At 44.8% G+C, this 19,840-nt stretch overlaps 1 protein-coding gene across 1 annotated transcript; it reads right to left on the bottom strand.

Moving 5' to 3' along the window:
• Window positions 1-13,399: 13,399 nt before the first annotated feature.
• On the bottom strand, window positions 13,400-13,828 carry PIRT (phosphoinositide interacting regulator of transient receptor potential channels). Its single transcript, XM_048491395.1, has one exon. The coding sequence runs from the start codon at window positions 13,826-13,828 to the stop codon at window positions 13,415-13,417; it is 414 nt and encodes a 137-aa protein (XP_048347352.1). The 3' UTR covers window positions 13,400-13,414.
• Window positions 13,829-19,840: the final 6,012 nt, after the last annotated feature.

The raw sequence follows: 19,840 nt of genomic DNA, 5'->3' as shown, positions 1-19,840 counted from the left end.
GGGCGGAGGGAGAGAGAGAGAGAGAGAAGGAGAGACAGAACTTGGCGCGGTTCGAAGTAGGGGTTGGCGTTGTCAGAGCGGCGCAAGAGCAGACTGGAGCAGGCTGGTTACCTGGCTTCTCCTGGAAGAAAGTCTCATACCAGCCGCTCTTCTGGCATCCCCTGCTCGGGGTGAGCAGCCGGGCGAAGGTGGCTGAGCTGCACGGGGCTCGAGGAGCTCAAAGACGGGGCGCCCAGGCCTGGGTCGGGAGGCAAGGCGGGCGCAGTCGCGGGCCGTCGGCGCTGGGACAGGCGCTCCGAAAGCTTGGCTGCCAGGCGCACCAGGCTGCCTCGAGCGCGGGGCGCAGCGGGGCTGGGGCGCGCCCCGAGGGGCAGCTCTTCGGCCTGCACCCCGCGCAGGTTGCCCGAATACCAAAAGAGCCAACAGAGCAGAGACAGGAAGAGCAGCAGCCCCCCGGAGAGGACCAGGAAATCCTCGAAGGAGCTGCCGTCCAGCGTCGGCTTCCCCACGGCGCCCGCCAGCACCAAGGCCAGCCCGGCCGCGTCCAGCACCAGCGCGAGCACCAAGAAGACCGCGCACCGCCCGCACCCCGCCTGGCCCATGCCGAGTCGGGCGACGAGAATGCCCAGAGGCGGGCAGAGGCCAAGGGAGCGGTGCTGCACCGCTGGGGCCGCGCCCTCTCGGGAGCAGGTGGCCGGGCCACGCCTCTTCAGCCGCTTCGGGGCCCCAGGCCTCAAGGCTGCCGCCGCCCGCGTTCTCTCTGCCCAGAGCCAGAGACGACTGGCCGCGCTCGACGGCGGGTCCGAGCCCCCTGGCTGGCGCCCTCTTCCTGGCCGCCCCCGCCGGGCCCGCGTTCGGCTGCAGGGCAGAAGGGGCCCCTCTGAAGCCCGCCTTGGAACCCAAGCGGCTGGTGGAGATTGGGGCCTCAGGCAGGCCGTTAGGTTGCTTGCGCCTCGAGTGTGATGAGCAGCAGAGCACAATGTGTCCCTTAGCATTCTGCCTTGGCTCCGAGGAAGTCGGGGTGGGGGTGGCAGGTGGGATTTCTCCACCACCGACTTGAATGTTACCGCTCACGTCAGCCCTGTGAGGTAGGTTAGATTGAGCGGCTAAGTAATCTTCTAGTGTGAATAGGAGGACTTCAGCAGTGAATACTCTGGTCCAGACCCAACCAGATGCTTGGCATAGATTAGACCCAAACGTCTTTCTTTTTAAAGTCCCCTGAAAATGTGTGAAATGAGGTGGGTGGCGAGTGGGGAGAGACTCACATCTTGACCTTTGCCATGGTGATTGTGAATATGAATAGGTAATTAAATCTCTCTGAAACATGATTTTGCATTCATGACCTCAGCAGTCAGCTGTAAGGAGTCTAGTCTGCACCTAACCGCTCAGAGCCCTCTGGGGGTTGAGCGGTCTATTAAGTTCAATTAATAATAATAATAATAATAATAATAATAATAATAATAATAATAATAATAATACCCGCCACTTTTGATTCAAGGCTCACATTTGCAGACAAAGAATATGTATTGTCGAAGGCTTTCACGGCCGGAATCACTTGGGTGCTGTGTGGTTTCCGGGCCGTATGGCCGTGTTCTAGCAGCATTGTGCCTGATGCTTGCTTGAGCCTGTGGTTGGTATCTTTTCAGAGGATCTACAGTTGGGCAAGCAAGGGTGAGAGATATTCACCTGAAATTCAGGTGGTGGAGTTCAGAGTAAGAAGAAGCAACCAGGTCAATAGTTGAGGGTAGCCTGAATAGGAAGTAGTGAATAATTAATGAAGACTATAGTTCGGGAGGTAACACTTGAGACACAGGGTTAGATTTGAATAGTGATCCTGGCCTTTGTTTCTTTTGTCTATGGTCATCCTATGTTTGTGTGGAGCTGGTATTATGACCATAGACAAAAGAAACAAAGGCCAGGATACTTCTATTCAGATGCTCCCACCAGTGACCTTGCTATCTCCAGTGTTACTCCCAGGCTATAGTCTTCATTGTTATTCATACTTCTATTCAGACGCCCTCAACTATTGACCTGGTTGCCTTCTTTCTTACTCACAGACAAGGTTTCTCCACCCACCCTGGACACTCCAACAGATATATACTCCACTTGCTTTCCCAACATCAGATCCTCTGAAAATGCCAGCCACAGATGCAGGCGAAACGTCAGGAGAGAATGCTGCTAGAACACTGCCATACAGCCCGGAAACCACACAGCACCCAAGACAAAGAATACCTTCATAACAGACATATAAAACCCACTTATTTTTGCTTTTTAGTCACTTTCACTGTCTACAGAATTAAAGGCAACACTGGTTTATTCAGATAAAATTCTAAACTACTGGAACTTCTATCCTCACTCATTTCCAGTGATGGATGGACCTGGCATCATTGGAAGGTGACAGTCTTTGCTGACTCCCCCTCCCACTGCAACACTTCTTTGGGTTTTTTGACCCCCAAGAAACATTTTCAGATGGATTAGTGAGCTATAGCAGGAGAGGGAAGCAGGAACGCCACACTCCATGAACTTTGGCTTATGAACTGCTCTTGTTGGATACTAACGGGTGTTGCAATACCTTTTATTAGTACCAATACATAAGGAACCTTGGTAATATATATCCCAAGGGCTAAAATACATGCAACTTCCGTCTTAAAAGTCAACTGCAGAAGTCTGCTGTATTTATTTAGAAAATACATATGCTGTCTTTCCAGAGACCTGTTCAAAGTGACACAGAACTTATAAGACAATAAAACACAACCGTTAAAATAAGCCACTAAAAAGAAGCTACAGTAATTAAAACAAGCTATTAAATCAAGAAGACTTAAGCCATTACAATAAGCCACTGAAAGAACAATATTGGTTTGGTCTATGGCACTAGGGAAAGTTGGTTCCTCCTGACACTACATCATGAAAAATGCCTCCTACTACTTTAAGCCTACGAAGAGAAAAATACAGGATATATGTCTTTTTTTCCCATTGTCAGGGTTTAAAGCAGCTGTGGGTGGGAAGATTTTTGAAATGGGAAATTGAGGGGGAGGAGTAGAACCACAGTCCCACTTCATTTATTTTTAAATACATTACAATAGTTGCACCCTGTCTTTCCCATCAAGTTAGTTAATAAACCAAATCGAAACCATAGTGCACGATATATTAAAAACAGAAGAAGCACCATAAGCAGTCCACAATACATTTAAAAACAGAAGAAGCACCATAAACAGCCCTAAATCTGGCTTTACAGCGTATACAGTTGTACCTTCCACATCACTGGGGCTAGGGGTATGGCACCTGCTTCCTGTGATCTGGAAAACCTCCTAATTGTTTTTTATTTACAAGGCAGTTGCCTCTCAGTGGAAGTGAGCAGCAGGGCAGCCTGCTTTTGGGAGGTGCTCGGGGGGGGGGGGGTGTCTGGCACCAACTTATGATAACCACAATGTGGAAAGTTGTGATGTAGAAGGGACAACTGTACACAGCTATTGCAATATGATTTCCATGCAAATATTAATTTCTAAAACCTCTTTGTACAAAATGTTGTAATGCCTCTGGAACAGCCCCAGCATGGAAATCCTCCTGACCCCCTTTAGGAAATTGTTCCAGAAAACAGGTGCTTTGGCTGAGAAAGACCACTTTTAACTCATGGAAAACCTAATAGATTTCGGGGGGGGGGGGGGCTCATAAACCTTGAGGAGACCTAAATCAGCTTGTGAGTTCTTACTTGTTGAGACAGTCCTTCAATTATATGGGTCCCAGGCCACATGGGGCTTCATAGTAAAAAACACCATCCTGAGTTTGGCCAAGAACCAATGAAGCAGTCAGTGTAGATGACATAAAATGGGATTACTTGATCAGACCTCCTAGTTCTAGCAAACAAGACCTTAGAGTTTGTACCAACTGAAGATTCCACTTTCCAGAGCAGCCCCATTCAGAGAATATTCTGTCCAGTCTTGCTGTCACAGAAGCTTGGGTCAGCCTTTGCAGCTATTGCAAAAACTAAGCAGCAGAAACTAAGTCAGGCCCAATTTCTGCACTGTGCAGCAAAAAGAAAAGAAAAAAAGGTATATGTACCAACCTGTTAGAACCCTGTGTATATCCTTATGTTGTCCCGCCTTGCCCTTTAACTTGTAGACTTTTAATAGAAAATTGAAGTATCTTGGGTAATGTTCATTTTTAAATTTAACTCTATCCAGGTATTACTGGAAAGCACAGGAGGAATTCAGTTCATGCGACAACACCTACCTAAATTCCAGACAGAGGAGCTTGCAAACTGATAAGCTGGGAAGAGTACCAGAGACAAGTTTGACCCAAGGCTCCTTATAACTACAAAACAAAGACATTTCCATACAGCAAGATTTTTTGTTCCACACCAGAGCACCTTTTTGGAGCATCCACAAACTATTACCCTCTATTTGTCCTCTCTTCAGGTTTTCCCATCCCCTGTACACTCTTTCCCAAACCTGCTCTGTAGCAATCTTTGTAGGAAAAGAACACTTCAAGGGCATTACTGCACTGTCTGCATCAGAAGGTGCACATGTTCAAAGGTCCTATGTACGTTGGCAGAATTTTCTTGCCAAAACCCCCTCCCAGGTATCATTTTCCCCATTTCACTATTGCAGAGCTTGGTTGGGCAGTGCTGTAATTACTGGGGTTTTTTTTTTCAAAGGACTCTGGTGCTGATGAAAATGAAGGCCATGATGGGGCTGATGGCAGAAAAGAGTAAAGAAAATTCCCACGTGGAAAACACTGTTGCCATGGTATTTGTACCAGTGATGAGTACAATATGCAGAATCCTTCACAGGCGGAAGCTGCCCCAGGTAAGTTCACCCAGGACATGCTCCCAATGCCTGTTTTGCGAGTGGCATTGCAGAACAGCTTTGTATTTAGCCAGGAAGAGTACTGAGCATTCTGTGTGGCTGCCTGCTGAAACACGATCTTCCTGTGATCCCTTGTCTTGCCTTGTTGTGGCATCTCCTTTCTTATGAGAGTGTGTTCCATAAGTGTATGTGAACAGACAAGAGTAATGATAGTAGTTGTCCATTGTGACTGAACTGTCATACCAAGCCACACTCTCCACTCCTACCCACTCAGACAGGTCTGCTGTCATCAATATGTTTTGCCTTGAGGACACTGAGGTGCAGCCTGTACTGCAGGTCAGTGTTAAGCAGGAAAACATGAAGAACTTGCTTTTCTATGGATCACTGGAAGTACTGTGACATAAACGCAGAAAGGGAAATACTCAAGTTTTTTTCTGGTCTTAAGCAACAGTTGGATTTGAGATTCCACCGGAGGCAGAACTTTTACTGAAATACTCCAATTTCTTGTGCATCTTGTTATAATTGGTGACACAACTGCACTCAAGATGAAATGAGGTTTCACTGGAAGGGGGTTTTACCCAAAATGCTAGGGTCTGCCCTTTTAGAGTGGGGGAATTAGTGAAGGGCAGACTTTGCTTAACAAGAGGTTGGGTATAACGGATCGAGGCTTCTTGTAGAAAGAATTCCTGGTAGCTGTTTTCAGGAACCTTCCTTTTAAGTAACTTTTCACTGCCACCATTTAGTTCAGATAACTAGAGAACCCCACACTGTTACTAGCCACCAAGGCTTTAAAGATTCCCACTTCTCTCCCACTCTGACTTGAGGGGAAATTACTTCAGAGTCCCTTTAACTGTTTTGGAGGGAACTCCTAATGGCTGGGGGTTTCTAGCCAGTCACCCACTCTACAGGCACACACACACAGACTCTCACAGGCATGAGGGAATTTGAATAAAAGTAGTAAAAATTTACTTTTAAAGCAAAAAGAAACTTCTTTAAAACTGGCTCAGGGAGGTACTAACGCTTGATGGTTTCAGAGAGGTTAAGATGTTACTTCAGTTTCATACTGATTTAGCTTTGAACCAATAAATTTCCTTACACATACAGACACTAGTCTGTACTGCACTAATACCCACTGATCACACTTAAACACCCAGCCTAAGCCTAGGAGATTCTGGCACACTTGGCCTCCCTCTCTCCCACTAATCCTACTATGGCTTCACTGCCTCTGGACCGGCTTCTCCCAGACTGGTGATACTGGTGATACACACAGGGGCAAGGCAGACTGGATAGGTCTGGACAGTTTTTAAACCACCAAGCTCCTGAAGGGGACTTCAATCTGTACCCATTCAAGGCCTCCTCTCTCTGTCAAGCATACACCGCTTAGACAGGGACTGGACTTCTGTCAGCCAACTCTGCTGAGACAGAATCCTTTTCTTCCAGAACTGACAGACTCCTCTCTGCCAGACTCTGCTCTTGGACTCGATCTTTCTCAGTCTCCCACTCTCGGTCTCCTCTTGTCCAGACTCTTGATTTCAGGAACTTGACTCTCCCTAAGTGCTGTAAGCACACTAGCTCCCCCTAGCTTTGGCCAAACGTTATTGGACCTTTTCCAACCAATCAGGTGGGTTCTCTGCTTGTGGAGCCTTTTTCTCTTACTCTGGCTGTTGCTAAGGCCTTCTCCATTAGGCCTGCTGTACGCCAGCCCTTCAGGGTGGGGCAAGTTCGTTACATTGGGCAAGCTCAGAATCTTTGTTGTCAACTTTTATAGAGAGTTGCTTTTGCAAGAAATCTGCAAGAGAATGAAATGCAGTTTAACAATTTTATTAAAGGGTAAAATAATAAACATACAAGCACACAATGATCAAAGCAGCAGAGCACACACACAGTCCTAGGATATACATTTGAGTGGATAGTTTTGAAAGAGCAGAGGTTTTGGAAGAGCACTTTAGAGTAGAATGGTCCAATGAACAGAGCCTAGTGATCTGTGCTAGATTCTGGCAGAAGAAACAACACATTGGGGACAATATCAACAGAGAAGTGTCCAAAAGATATTGAATACCAGGTATTCTGAGTTATAGGGAGAAATGGGCTGTCAGGGTTATGCAGAGTGACTCTTAATCTCTGAAGACAAGGGAAAGCCTTTCCTTTCCAGGGAAACAAGAGGGAGAAATAAACTTAAATGTTGGGTAGTTAATCTAATGGTTTGAACACTTGGCTTAAGTGGCTAAAGTCAGGAGCGCCCAAAGGTGGGGAAGGAGTTGATTCAATTACAGCTGTAAAACAATGACAGTGCAAATAGGATGGAAAGCTGTTAGAGGAAGAAACTAAGATTAGTATTGTGCTGACAGGGACAGAAATCACATTAGTATGTTCTTTGTCTCTGTGAGGCAGGTAGACCAGGTTTGGAGGTGGAAATAGTTTTGTTTTTGCCTTAATGGAAATGGTATTGTTTTTACCTTAATCCCTTTAAGAAGGAAAAGACAGGTGATTTGCAAGGCAGACATGGGTGGGGGCAAGACCAGACAAGACATTAGCCAATGCAGAAAAATGGCACTTTGGCACTGCACTGCTAGGCACTTCCATAGTTGGCAGGATGAGAAGAAATAGGGCTCCCCCAACCCACCATGGTTCAGTCTAGCAACAGAGGGGTACCCAGGGTCAGCATCAGGATTTCTCAGGGGCGAGACAAGAGATCATCAGTGGGCTTGTTTAAAAAGTGACAGATGGGTGCACAAACTGTGGAGGCACCCCAGATGTTTTTGTTCAGATTACTCATGTAAGCAAGGCATGATGCCTGCCAAATATAATATTGTTCTGGTGGTTTTCATATGCATTTGACATCTGTTTCTTGCAAATTACAATCCTATCTCGGACTATAAAGAAAACAAAGGCTACATGGTAGCTTTGATGGTTTTTTCCAGCTACCCCAGACATCCATGGTTTCCGCATTCTGCCCTAAAGCTACTCATTGCTTACTAAACCACAGCCTGGTTTTTGAAACTTTCTGTCGCTACTCGGAAAGGGTTTTCTGCCAAGGAGAGGTAGTGTTTCACAAAATGAAGACAGTGAATTCCTTCCTTCACTACCTCTGCCACCTGTCCATGCATCATACATTGGGCTTTGAGGGTATAACCCCCAATTCAGTTTTGGGAGTCATCTGCTCAGCCCTGATTGCAGGGCATCCATCCACATAATCTAAGTACATGGGATCCTGCTGAGTGTTCCAACTCCACTTCAGGAAGGGGGACCTATACATTCATCACCCTTGTTGAATCAGAGTTATGACATACAAGAATTTATAGAATGAAGGAGAAAAGGAGATGGAGAGAACAGATTCTATTCTGTTTATCCTGGCTGTATTTATCATGAACAGGAGGAATATTACTTTCCTGAATTCAGAAAATAGATAGGCTATCAAATTACTTTTACTCAAGAGGAGCAGTGCAGATGACATCAAATGCTGTAGCCAATTATACATTTTGATATAAGTTTTGGAGGATAAGTGGTGGGGATAAAGGTTGTCAATTACAGCAAATCTTTTTGAGATTTTTTTGAAAGGTTAATGATTGCTGAAACATTAATGAAAGGTTAATAATTGCTGAAACATAATGTTAATGATGAGAACAACACAACACACAGTTCTGATAGATCCCAGAAGCTGATATTGCTAGGAGCATTAATGTTATATTTATAAGTATTTATTAAAACATTTACATCTTGCCTTTCCTCTTGGTTCAAGGCAGCTTACAATAATAGTAAAATGTATGTATCTGAAATTCTTGTTTTGTGTATCTTCCATCAACCAAAAAGCTCAGACTGGGACACAGACATTTTTGTAGGTATGGATGCAAGAGGATCTAAGTAACCCTTTGCACGCTGACATCAAGAGTACAAGTATAATTAGCAAAGAAAGTTTATTAGTCATATTCTCAAAAACAACCACTGCTACAGATATGAGCATTCCCACCCAACCGTTTTCAGCTGAAGCACCAAATAAAATAGGTTCAGTGGGGAATCACATCAAGGATTTCATATTTCCAGTTGGGAATGATAGGCATGTCTGTAGGAAATAAGTCCAGTGTGCCATAAACACTGTAGTGCTGTAGTTGTCCAACTAGGGCTTGCTTCAAATTGCATCTCTGCAGTAGGGCCATTTTTCTTTAAGCACACATATAATGCATGGGTGTTTCTAGACTAATCGGAGGCTATGATTCTCTATCTATTGGGAACATACAACTATAATTGAAAGGCACCAGCAGCTGTTTCAAGGCTCTTGGCAGAACCAGGGCAGACCTCAACCTGTCCAGATCTTCACTGAAGTCATTGCTGGTAAGCTGGGGTTGTGGCACTGAATATGGGTTGGAGTATGAATACTACTCTGGCAAGAATCCCAGTTATTGATTTAAAAGAAGACTTGCAGTTTATTTCATTCAAGTTTTCTATACCTGCTTCCTTTCCAAGGCAAACATGCCGTTTTTTTGGTTGATGTCATGGAGGGCCCCAGCCTTCACTGGTAGTTTGGTTCTCAAGAAACCCACTTACCAGAACTGCCCATTAAGGTTGCATGCACTTGGGCTTCTTTGAGGGACTTGCTTAGTCTGGCCTCATGGCATTGTCCTGGAGAAGTATTCCTGTGAACCCAAGAAGGAAACAGCCTCCTATAGCTTGATAAGAGCTTAGTGTTCAGGCTGAAGCAGTGCAGTAATGCAAAGTACTGTTTCCCAAGAGAAGAGCTGAAGTGCCAATGGGGTTTCAGGAAACAATTAGCATACTCAGGTTTCATCTGCTGCTGTTTTGCTGAATGGAAATCTTGCGCTTTAAGTGCCAGATCCCTCCCATCATGCTTTCCGTGCAATAAGTGCATAATGTACTTCCATTAACCTCAACCCACAAGAGAGCTCACACTGCAAGATCGGCTCCTTCAAGGAGTGATAGTGGGCACCCCCGCAGCACAAAATAATTGACATATACTTAAAACTGACAAAAAGCTATGATAATTATTAGGGAAATTTGTGACACACACCTCTCCCTCCTCCTATCTTCCTGCCTATACATCAAAACTGCTCTTGAACCTTGAAGACTAATAAGCATAGTTTTGAAAGAAAAGTATAGCTGATTCTTCTTGGTTGCCATATTGCCTAAACTGGACATACACCGGGTGCGCAGCTAAAGTGGACATACACAAGGTGCGCAGCTTAACCAGGGAGCAGCAGTGTCATAGTGGTTAAGTGCAGGTGCATTCTAATCTGGAGGAACCGGGTTTGATTCCCTGCTCTGCCGCTTGAACTGTAGAGGCTTATCTGGGGAATTCAGATTAGCCTGCGCACTCCCATACACGCCAGCTGGGTGACCTAGGGCTAGTCACAGCTTTTTGGAGCTCTCTCAGCCTTACCCACCTCACAGGGTGTTTGTTGTGAGGGGGAAGGGCAGGGAGATTGTAAGCCCCTTTGAGTCTCCTACAGAAGAGAAAGGGGGGATATTAATCCAAACTCTTCTTCTCTTCTTCTTATAGTGGTTTCATGATATCAGCACACCTTTTACAGCTCTAATGTTCCGAGTATTTTCATTTGACAGGAACAGTCCTAATTTTTTGGTACCTGACTCTCCCTAATATATTACAGTAAGCATTCCTATTTTCTCTTTCATTTCATCAATCCCAGACAGCTTTCCTGGAAACTGAGCATCTCTTCTGGGGGTATTACATTTCCCCAGTTCCAGACACAATTCATCCATCAGATAATCTGTGCATGATAATTGAGATTGGAGCATATTTTCCTGTTGATCGTGTGCTACAAAACCATTAGTGACCACCCTCTTTTGTGCCAGTTTGTATATTTTATATTAAAAAAATAATGCTTTCTGGAGTTGTGATTGGCTCTTATTTGACTATTTAACTCTGGCCCTGCAGTATATAATTTACACTATTTCTAGGGTTGTCCTCTGTCTCCTGCTCAACCTATGTTGCTATTAACATTTCTTTCTGGAAGTGCACTCACTTGCTCTGTAAAACTACAGCTGAAGTCTTAAGAACATAAGAACAAGCCAGCTGGATCAGACCAGAGTCCATCTAGTCCAGCTCTCTGCTACTTGCAGTGGCCCACCAGGTGCCTTTGGGAGCTCACATGTAGGATGTGAAAGCAATGGCCTTCTGCGGCTGTTGCTCCCGAGCACCTGGACTGTTAAGGCATTTGCAATCTCAGATCAAAGAGGATCAAGATTGGTAGCCATAAATCGACTTCTCCTCCATAAATCTGTCCAAGCCCCTTTTAAAGCTATCCCGGTTAGTGACCATCACCACCTCCTGTGGCAGCATATTCCAAACACCAATCACATGTTGTGTGAAGAACTGTTTCCTTTTATTAGTCTGATGGTCCATTTCTACAAAGTTGCCAAGTGCAATAAGACTATCATTAGTCCTCCTACAGAAAAGCTTCTCAGCAACCCAGTTCCATGAGCTCAAGTTAATATACTGCACACTGGCATTGAATTAGGGCTTGCAGGAGTATCATGCTATGTATGAAATGTATTTTTAGCACCTTTGTTTTAAAGATATGCAGGGAGTTGAAACTAAGTCTGAGCCATCTGGGCATTCTTTACCAACCTCACCATTACTGTTGCAGGAAAAATTGCCCAGATAATGGGAAACAGTCATATGGGGATTTTCTAATTCTTCCTCAGTGACTGGTGCATGGCATAATACACAAGGAACCACATGATTTCACTTTTCTTTTCTTTTGAGAAACTGCAAAACAAAAGCCTATATTGAACATTTGACGGTAGGGGAAATGGAACTGAAATGATTCTTAAATGCATAAGTTCACTCTTCCCTATTCAAGCACAGACTTAATTGGATTGGAAATTCAGGATGGCTGCTTGGAATCAGCTATCATAAAGCCAGGAAATCACATGTTCTGTCTTCATGAGGTTTCGCTAATGTCGGCAGGAATAGCTGAGTGATGCTATTTGGATGGGGGGGAAATTCACAAAGCAGTACTGGAAGGAGGCACTTTGGTATCATCTGGGAGCCAGACTGATGTTGTTTCTGAAAGATTCCGAAATTTGTCTAAGGCTTCTGTAATGACCTATCTGCATAAATGTTCTAAAGCTTCAACGTAAAGGTCATATTACCAGCAAAGTCCAATAGTTTCTGAATTTCTGACTGTTTCTGAGATAATTCTGCAAATACGTATGTGTGCAGACCTTCTTCCACCTTTTGACTGAATCTTAGTATATTTCATTTCTTTTCTGCTTGCCGTGTTCAATGCACTGTTAACTTCCCTTGTCTAATCCTGGTGCAGCAAAATCTTCAAAAACTGAGAAAGGATGTCTGATCATCCTTTTAATCTCATAGTGGCAGAGAGCATTTCCTGATTGCCGGGGAGCATGCAACAAAATGGATTCCGTGAGGAAAGCATATGGGTGGAGAACAGCATTCTGAACACCTCCACACCTATTTATTGGAAGCATCTCTGATTTTGAGTGATGCCCATCCATTATTTTTAAAGCTATTCTTGTGGTCCACAGCTACATTCCACAAATGCTAGAGAACTATTTTGGTGACCATCAGGCTAATACTGAAAGGGTGTTCAGACATGCAAATCCAAAAGAGAAATAAAGTCTAGGATAAATATAATTAACAGTCAAAAACACGGCTGCATCAGCCTGACATGGAAAACACAAGACACTCTATGTGCAGACCTGACTCCTTTTTACAGAACAATCTTGTCCCATAGTGCTTCCACATGCCCCTCACTTTTTAAAGTCTTTTGTCCATAATTGTTCCTCATTTCCTTAGCACTTGTCTCTGAGGCTCATTCCGCACATGCAGAATAATGCACTTTCAAACTGCTTTCAGTGCTCTTTGAAGCTATGCGGAATGGCAAAATCCACTTGCAAACAGTTGTGAAAGTGGTTTGAAAACGCATTATTTTGCGTGTGCGGAAGGGGCCTGAGTTTAGTAATTGGGAATTGTGCTTACACTTTGAGAAAATTCTCAACCTAAGTTGGAGACTTTTGAACAATTAATATTTACTCACACACAGTTATCTGGCTATGGCATTCTCTCTTTCCATACACATTTTAGTTAATGGTTTTTTTGTTAGTAGCTACTAAAATAAAAAAAATGGCTTTTGTAAACAATTCATAGTGTTGTCACTTTGGCCCAAGAGAGATTTGTACAATCCCACAAAGCGTAATGGAGTAGCTCACCAGTGAGAGCTACAGGCACAATTCTGTGTTTTCTGGTAAATACTCATGAGATAGAACTGTTGTAGTATTTAAAGTAATACTCAACATAAGTACACAGCAGGACTTAGTTAAAAATGTTTTGGGATCCGATCTGCTGATTTGAGCTCTTCCTGTTGTAACAGAAGGTCCTTCTAGAAAATATGAAATGTATTTGCAACCGATGGGCCAAAGTCACCCACTTGTACCTTTGCCTGGAGATGGATGAATCCTGCATATATACAAACACAGGCACAGGATGAGGGCATTGTAGGACTGGATTGCCTTTAAGAGCAGTGTTGATAAATTGCAGATCTGTAGAAAAAGGCAGGGTTTTGCCCTGGTGACGTGATTCTCTTCACTTGGCTGCTGACTTTGAGCTGCCTTCAGCGATTGAAGAAGAATGATTTAATACTCTGGAGGAAATGGTACTTCTGTCTCTGCCTCAACTTTTTGCGGATGATGGGGATCCAGACAAGCCCACACACCACCAGCATGAGACCAAGTGACAGGAAAGCTGGCCCACACAGTTTAAAAGCTTCTTTGGTTATATTTGCAACTTTTGATGCTGTGAAGCAGGTCAGGCTGGTGATAGCCACACCAAAGAGGAAAACAGCGCCTCCTACTGACAGTATGATAATTGGCTTGTGGTAAATATCCCACTTGTTTCGGGGGGCAGCATTCCAGACGGACTCACTGCGTGAGCTGATGCACAAGGTGCTGGCTGTTTGGCTGGGCAGCAAGTCCTTGTGTTCCGGAGACTTCTCTCCTTCCTCCATGCCTTTTGACTGGATTTCCATGACAACCAGTTTTAGAGGCTCAAGGGATTAACACCTGCAGGAAAAGGAAGAGAAGACAAAGGCAAAGGATATTAAAATTACCTTAGAAGTGATTCCTCCATCTTCCCCTCAAATAGGGCCAACTCGTGCTAGTAAGCCATGCCTTCCTAGATTGCCAACTCTGGGTTGAGAAATACCTGAAGATTTTTTTTGGGGGGGGGGGAGTCTGAGGAGGGTGAGGTTTGGAGAGAGAGTGACTTCAATTGGGTATAATGCTATAGGATCCATCTTCCAAAATGACCATTTTATCAGTTGTAACCCCAGGAGATCTACCACCTGAAAGTTGTCAACCCTCCCCCTTCCCCCACTACAAGAGCTGAAGAAAGTGCTTTCTGCGTAGCCCGTCTTAGATAGACCTGAGGCAGCAGTGACATGAGAGGAGACATGCATCTGCCGTCACCTCCTCCTACATCACCAGCTCCTGCCAGTTTGGGATCCCAAATCACCACTGGCTCACTAGGGTGGTGAGTTGACTCTGCTCCCAAGTGCTCAGACCTTAATTCATCTCTTTATGGTTATGCAGTTGCTATGTGCTTGAATGTTCACTGTTTCTGTCACATACTGGGTCTAAGCAAGCAGCTTTAGACCACTGTCTTCATTGTGGAAGATATTGGGCAGGAACCCAATCTCAAGGAGGATGTCTGAGAAACTGAGGCAATAGAGGTTTCTAAGAGCATGTTCAAGGGTTATTTGACAAACTAAAAACTAGCAAATCATGAGGTCTCCACGGTATATATCCATGAATTCTTGTCTAATAAATTAAATTACTGATTTTCTAACAAAAATATATAATTTTTATTAATATCAAGCTTGGAAAATACCCAATATTACTTTGAGTAGAAAAATAGCCAACATCACACTGCTTTTTAAAATGTTTTTTTAAGGGGGGGGGGGGGATGCCAGGAAACTATACACTGGTTAACTAAACATCTGCTCCAAGAATCAGTGGGAAGGATTATTCTAGATAGATAGAATTGTTACATATGTAGAAGAATGAGATTTGCTGAAGAGGAATCAGCATGGCTTCAGTAAATGGAAGTCCTCTTTCACCAACCTCTTACAATTCTTCAAATCAACAAACATATAGACTGAGGTTACCTGACCGATACTGTGTACTTGGACTTGCAAAAAATATTTCACAGTATACCTCATCAAAGGCTTCTGAGTAAATTAAACATTCATGGGATAGTATAGTATATTCTTTTATCGACTGGTACTAGCTAAAAATGAAGCAAATAGATGAACAGGGGTTTTTTTGCAGAGGATGGAGGTGAATAATGGGGGCTCCCAGGTTTCTGTGTTGGAACTTGGTCTGTTTATATATTCATAACCTGGAATAAGAGGTGAACAGTAAGGTAGTGGAGTTTGTAGATGAAACAAAATTATTCAGGTTGATAAACAAACACAAGGTAATTGTGCGGAGTTCCAAAGGGACCTCTCCAAACCACTGATGCTGTGAATTTCTCAGTGAATCTGTTTGGCACTTAAAGATACCTTTTTTGAAGCTCGTGATCAGGCGAGTTTGGATTGCATCCAATAACTCAAACAGCTGCTAAGAAGTTCACAACTGTCTTTTTTGTCAGAAGCCAATTCAGGGGTCAACCTAGCCAAAGAACAACCAGGACAGCTGCCATGGGCCCCATACTTGATGGGGCTGTGCTGGAGTCCCCCCCCCCCCACAGCTGTTGGTCTCTCTGCAATCCCTGAAATCATGGCAAGTGGCAGAGGCTTCAGGGAAGAAGCTGGACAAACTAGGCTGGCCTCAGCTGGGGTTGTGGAAATGATTCTGAGTCACCATCCTGGACTTTTCCAGGGTCCTGGAATTACTAAGGCCACCCCTGAGCCAAATAACAGCAGATTGTGGGTTCAGATCCACTACTCCCCTCAGCAAAATAGCTACACAGTGAAATTGCAAAAAGGAAAGCTATTTTCTCTTCCCTCCTGTCCAAGAGGTAAAGGATTTCAACAATACTTCTGAGCTCTCGCATTGCAAAAAGGAGGAAAGAGCTTGCTTATCTTCTCTGCAGTCCTTGTGGTGGGGGAGAAGAAAAGGGAAGTCAGCTGGGCTTCTGATCACCCCCCCCCCAATTTGCTACATTTTGGCATGTCTTAGAGGAAGCAGTGGCCGTTTCCGCATGGCCACGGTAGGGGTTGGGTCGGCGTACATGACGCCAACCCAACCCCTCTGGGACTGTTCACATGAACGGTCCCAGAACCTACCAGGACGACAGCGCTGCGTTGCGCCGTCGTCCAGTCGACCTACCTGCTCTGCGGCCCTCCGGCGTGTTGCCGAGGCCAGGGGACACGCCCCCTGCCCTGCGTGACCGCTCCAGAGTCGCAGGGCAGAGGGGGCGTGTCCCCAGGCCTTGGCGATGCGCCGGAGGGCCGCAGAGCAGGTAGGCTGACCGGACATGGTGGGAGGGAAGGTGCCTTCGAGCTGCTGCCGTTCGTACGGCAGCGGCTCAAAGCCGCCGTTTTCCGTAAACCTCACTCAGGGAGCGAGGTAGGAAAATGGTAGCTTCGCGCCGCTCGGGCGGCGCGGCTGCAAAGCAGCTGCGCCCCCTGTGCGAATGGCTCCCTGGGGACAGCGTTTCTGCCATCCCCGGGCTGCCGTATTAGGCCCGTGTGGAAAGGGCCAGTGTTTCAAGGATTTGAGATCAGAAAAGTCTGACTTCCTGCTGATCAGCTGGGAGTTGACTCCTGTCCCCCACCCAAGAAAAAAACCTTTGCTACACACAGAGCAAAAGTTTCCCAGCAAGAGATGAATCCCAGCTTGTCCCTCATCAGCTGTCAGTCACTTTCTTATGGCTGCATGTACCCTGTTCTTGCAAATACACACAAATATCTGAACAGCTTGTTGATTAACTGGTTGCCTGATCACCATGGGCAAATGGGAAATCAGCTTGAACTACCAGGTCCTTGCTCCCGGCCTTTGCTCCAGACTGGGTGGATGGATAACTGAATGGCAGATGAAATTTTCTATAAGTGTAAAGTGATGCATATCACGGCAAAACCAAAAAAAATCCCAAGTTTTGCATATACATCAATGAGGTCTGAATTGGCATGACATACTTTGGGTTGTGATGCATAGCTTGCTGAAGAAGTCAACTCAGAATCATGCAGCAATTAAAAAGGCAAATTCCATGCTAGATATCATCAAGAAAAGAGCTGAGACTAAAACTGGAGAGTGCCTACTTCTTAAAAGGGGTAGTGGGGGTTTGAATGGTTCTGCTGAATTAATACAATATCCATATCCCAATTGTCCAGGCTAAAGCACAATGCATATTGTCCAAGCTGAGCCTGTCTTGATACCAGATGACCTTTAATTCTCTGTACACCACCTCTTGGTGAATATAACCCTGTCCAATTTATTTTAAAGTGGGGTATGCTGGGAGAAGGATCCATCCCCCCATATCCCAGTGTCATATGAGCCATTATTTGTAGTCCCATTATTTGTAGTGTCATATGAGCCATTATTTGTAGTCTTTGTCTATCCTGGAAAGTCAATATGAAAGCACCATCCCCTAAAAAACAAACAAGGCTGGGAGGGGCGTCTTCCAAAGACACAAAAGCAACACAATTAGACTCCAGCTTAGAATATCTTTGATTTTTTTGTTTTGTTTTATGTCCCTCCCTTTTCCCTCACCATCAATATGGATGTGTTCAGTATCAAAACAAAGTAGAAGTGCAAAGAATTTGGCAGCCTTTAATCTTTATCAGCAGAAGCTTTAACCATGCACACAAGTACATGTAGGACCAAACTAGACATGACAACATCCACAGTCTTACCTGTGAGCACTGCCACCATTTTGCATTATTTTAAAAATGCCATGGCAACCCAATGCTGATTTGGTCGACAGTGCAGCAGGCTCATTTCTTCATCCTCTGCACACTTTTTCAAGTGCCCAAAATAGCAGTGATGGGATGGGGTGGCAGTCTCTGCCTTTGAAAAGATTTGTGTGTGGTGGAGAACAACAGCTTCCAGCTCTCCATGCTATGAACCTTATCAGGATTGGGTCTCCATGGCATTTTTAAATTGCTTTAAAACAGTGGTGGTGTCCCCATTGCAGACATGAAGAACCCATTACATCTCGTTTGCCCTTTGTTCTGGTGTGCCTACACACAAACATGTACCCAATAGATAAATAGCTACCTACCTATACCAATTTAGCCAACGCCTGATCATGTGCTAGGAATTCCTCATATTTCTCAAATTTTCAAATGTGAACTATATTTTCCCATTAACTGTCAGGACCCCGGTCTGTTCAAGAAAAGCATTTCCATGTGAGCAAAAGTCTTTATTTAGTAACAGCAGTTCAGGGAAAGATATGGCATCGGACGTTTATTGACAGAACTGGGAAACTTCACCAAAACCCTTTCAAATAGGAAAGAGGACTCACTTCCCTACTCCAAGCTACATCTCCTATCCCAGAGAAACCCGATTCTTCCCTCTGCTGGAAAGGAATGTGGCTGTCCTCTCCTTATCACGGTCTGTTCCATTTAAGCCAACACAGGAAATAACTCCAAGCGTCTAACTAAAACAACAAGCTATGGATTCCCAGGCACAACATATGAGGTGGGGGGGGGGCACCCACAAACTCCCATACCCACCTCCTGCCAGGAGGAGAATTATGGTCACACCCAGTATATGACTAAACATGGCATTTGGCCCCTCCTAAGATGACCCCCTCCTCAACCCAGTCTCAAGCAAAGGGGATAAGCCTGATGGAACTGGTGGATTAGGCGAGGGCCTTCACATGAGCAATGTCCACCCTTGCATTCTCCCTTGCAGGAAAATGTTTCCAGACCACTAAATATTGCAGGCAGTCCCAGTGCCAGCAAGAGTCCAGAATTTGTTCCACTTCATGGCAGGGACAGGTGGGGACACCTCAGTTTGAGAGTGCCACTGGTCAGGCAAAGGCACTTCCTTCAGGAGGCTGGAATGAAACGCAGGCTATATGGAACAATACGTTTTTGGTAACTCAACCTCCACAATTACTTCATTAATCACTTTGAACAGCCTCAAGTAGCAATGCTCCAATTTGTGGCTTGGGTGGACACACCACAGGTACTTGGAGATATACACCAAATCCCACACCCAGAATCACAACCCCTTGCATTTTTTTTTGCCAGTTTGTGCCTTGTAGACCTCTTTGGCCTTAGCCAACATCTTGGGAATGTGAGGCCAGGCATCTGAATATTGCTCAACTATTGCTACAAGTCTTTGGGCCCTTGGACCACCTCCCTCCAGTAGTGGCAGTTATTTGCCCTACTGCCCATAAACTACTTGAAAGGAAGAATGCCCAGTGCTTTGGTATACCGAGTTATTATAAGCATACTTTGCAAAAGGTAGCAAATCTACCCAATCATCTTAATGGTAGTTGATATAACATCATAGGTATTGTTCTAGTATCTGAGTCACTCTCTCCGTTTGTCCATCGGTCTCAGGATAGTGGGAGGAGCTTAATCCTTGCTCCATCCCTAACAGTGCCAGGAAACCAATGCTAGAACCAAGATACAAACTGTGTGCCTCTGTCACTAACTATCGTACTGGGAACTGAATGTAAGCGATACACATATTGCACAAACAGTTTACTTAATCTCTTTGCTATAGGGACCTGGGACAAAGACACAAAATGGGCTTGCTTTGAAAAGGTATTCACAGTAACCCAAATAACCCTTTTCCTCTGGCTGAGGGGCAGATCGGTGATAAAATCCATGGAGATTATCGCCCAGGGTCTCTGTGGGGTTTCCAAAGGCTTCAGAAGACCCTCGGGTTTTCCTGATGCTCTCTTGGCCATGAGACACATGAAACACCCGTGCACATAATCCTTTGCGTCTTTGTGCATGGTCTTCCACCAAAATTGCCTGTGGGTTAAATGTAATGTTTTTACAAAAGTGAAATGGCCAGCACCTTTGGAATCATGGCACTTGACCAACTCCTGCTTGTGCAAAAAAGGAAGGTGTTGGCCA

Source organism: Sphaerodactylus townsendi, linkage group LG03, assembly GCF_021028975.2.
Source record: "Sphaerodactylus townsendi isolate TG3544 linkage group LG03, MPM_Stown_v2.3, whole genome shotgun sequence".
Classification (NCBI taxonomy): domain Eukaryota; kingdom Metazoa; phylum Chordata; class Lepidosauria; order Squamata; family Sphaerodactylidae; genus Sphaerodactylus; species Sphaerodactylus townsendi.
The sequence above is the reverse complement of the archived record's forward strand: the minus strand, read 5'-3'. Positions and strand labels throughout refer to the sequence as shown.

Coding starts and splice junctions, on each gene's coding strand:
- PIRT (XM_048491395.1), bottom strand. CDS start 13,828: ATGGAAATCCAGTCAAAAGGCATGGAGGAAGGAGAGAAGTCTCCGGAA.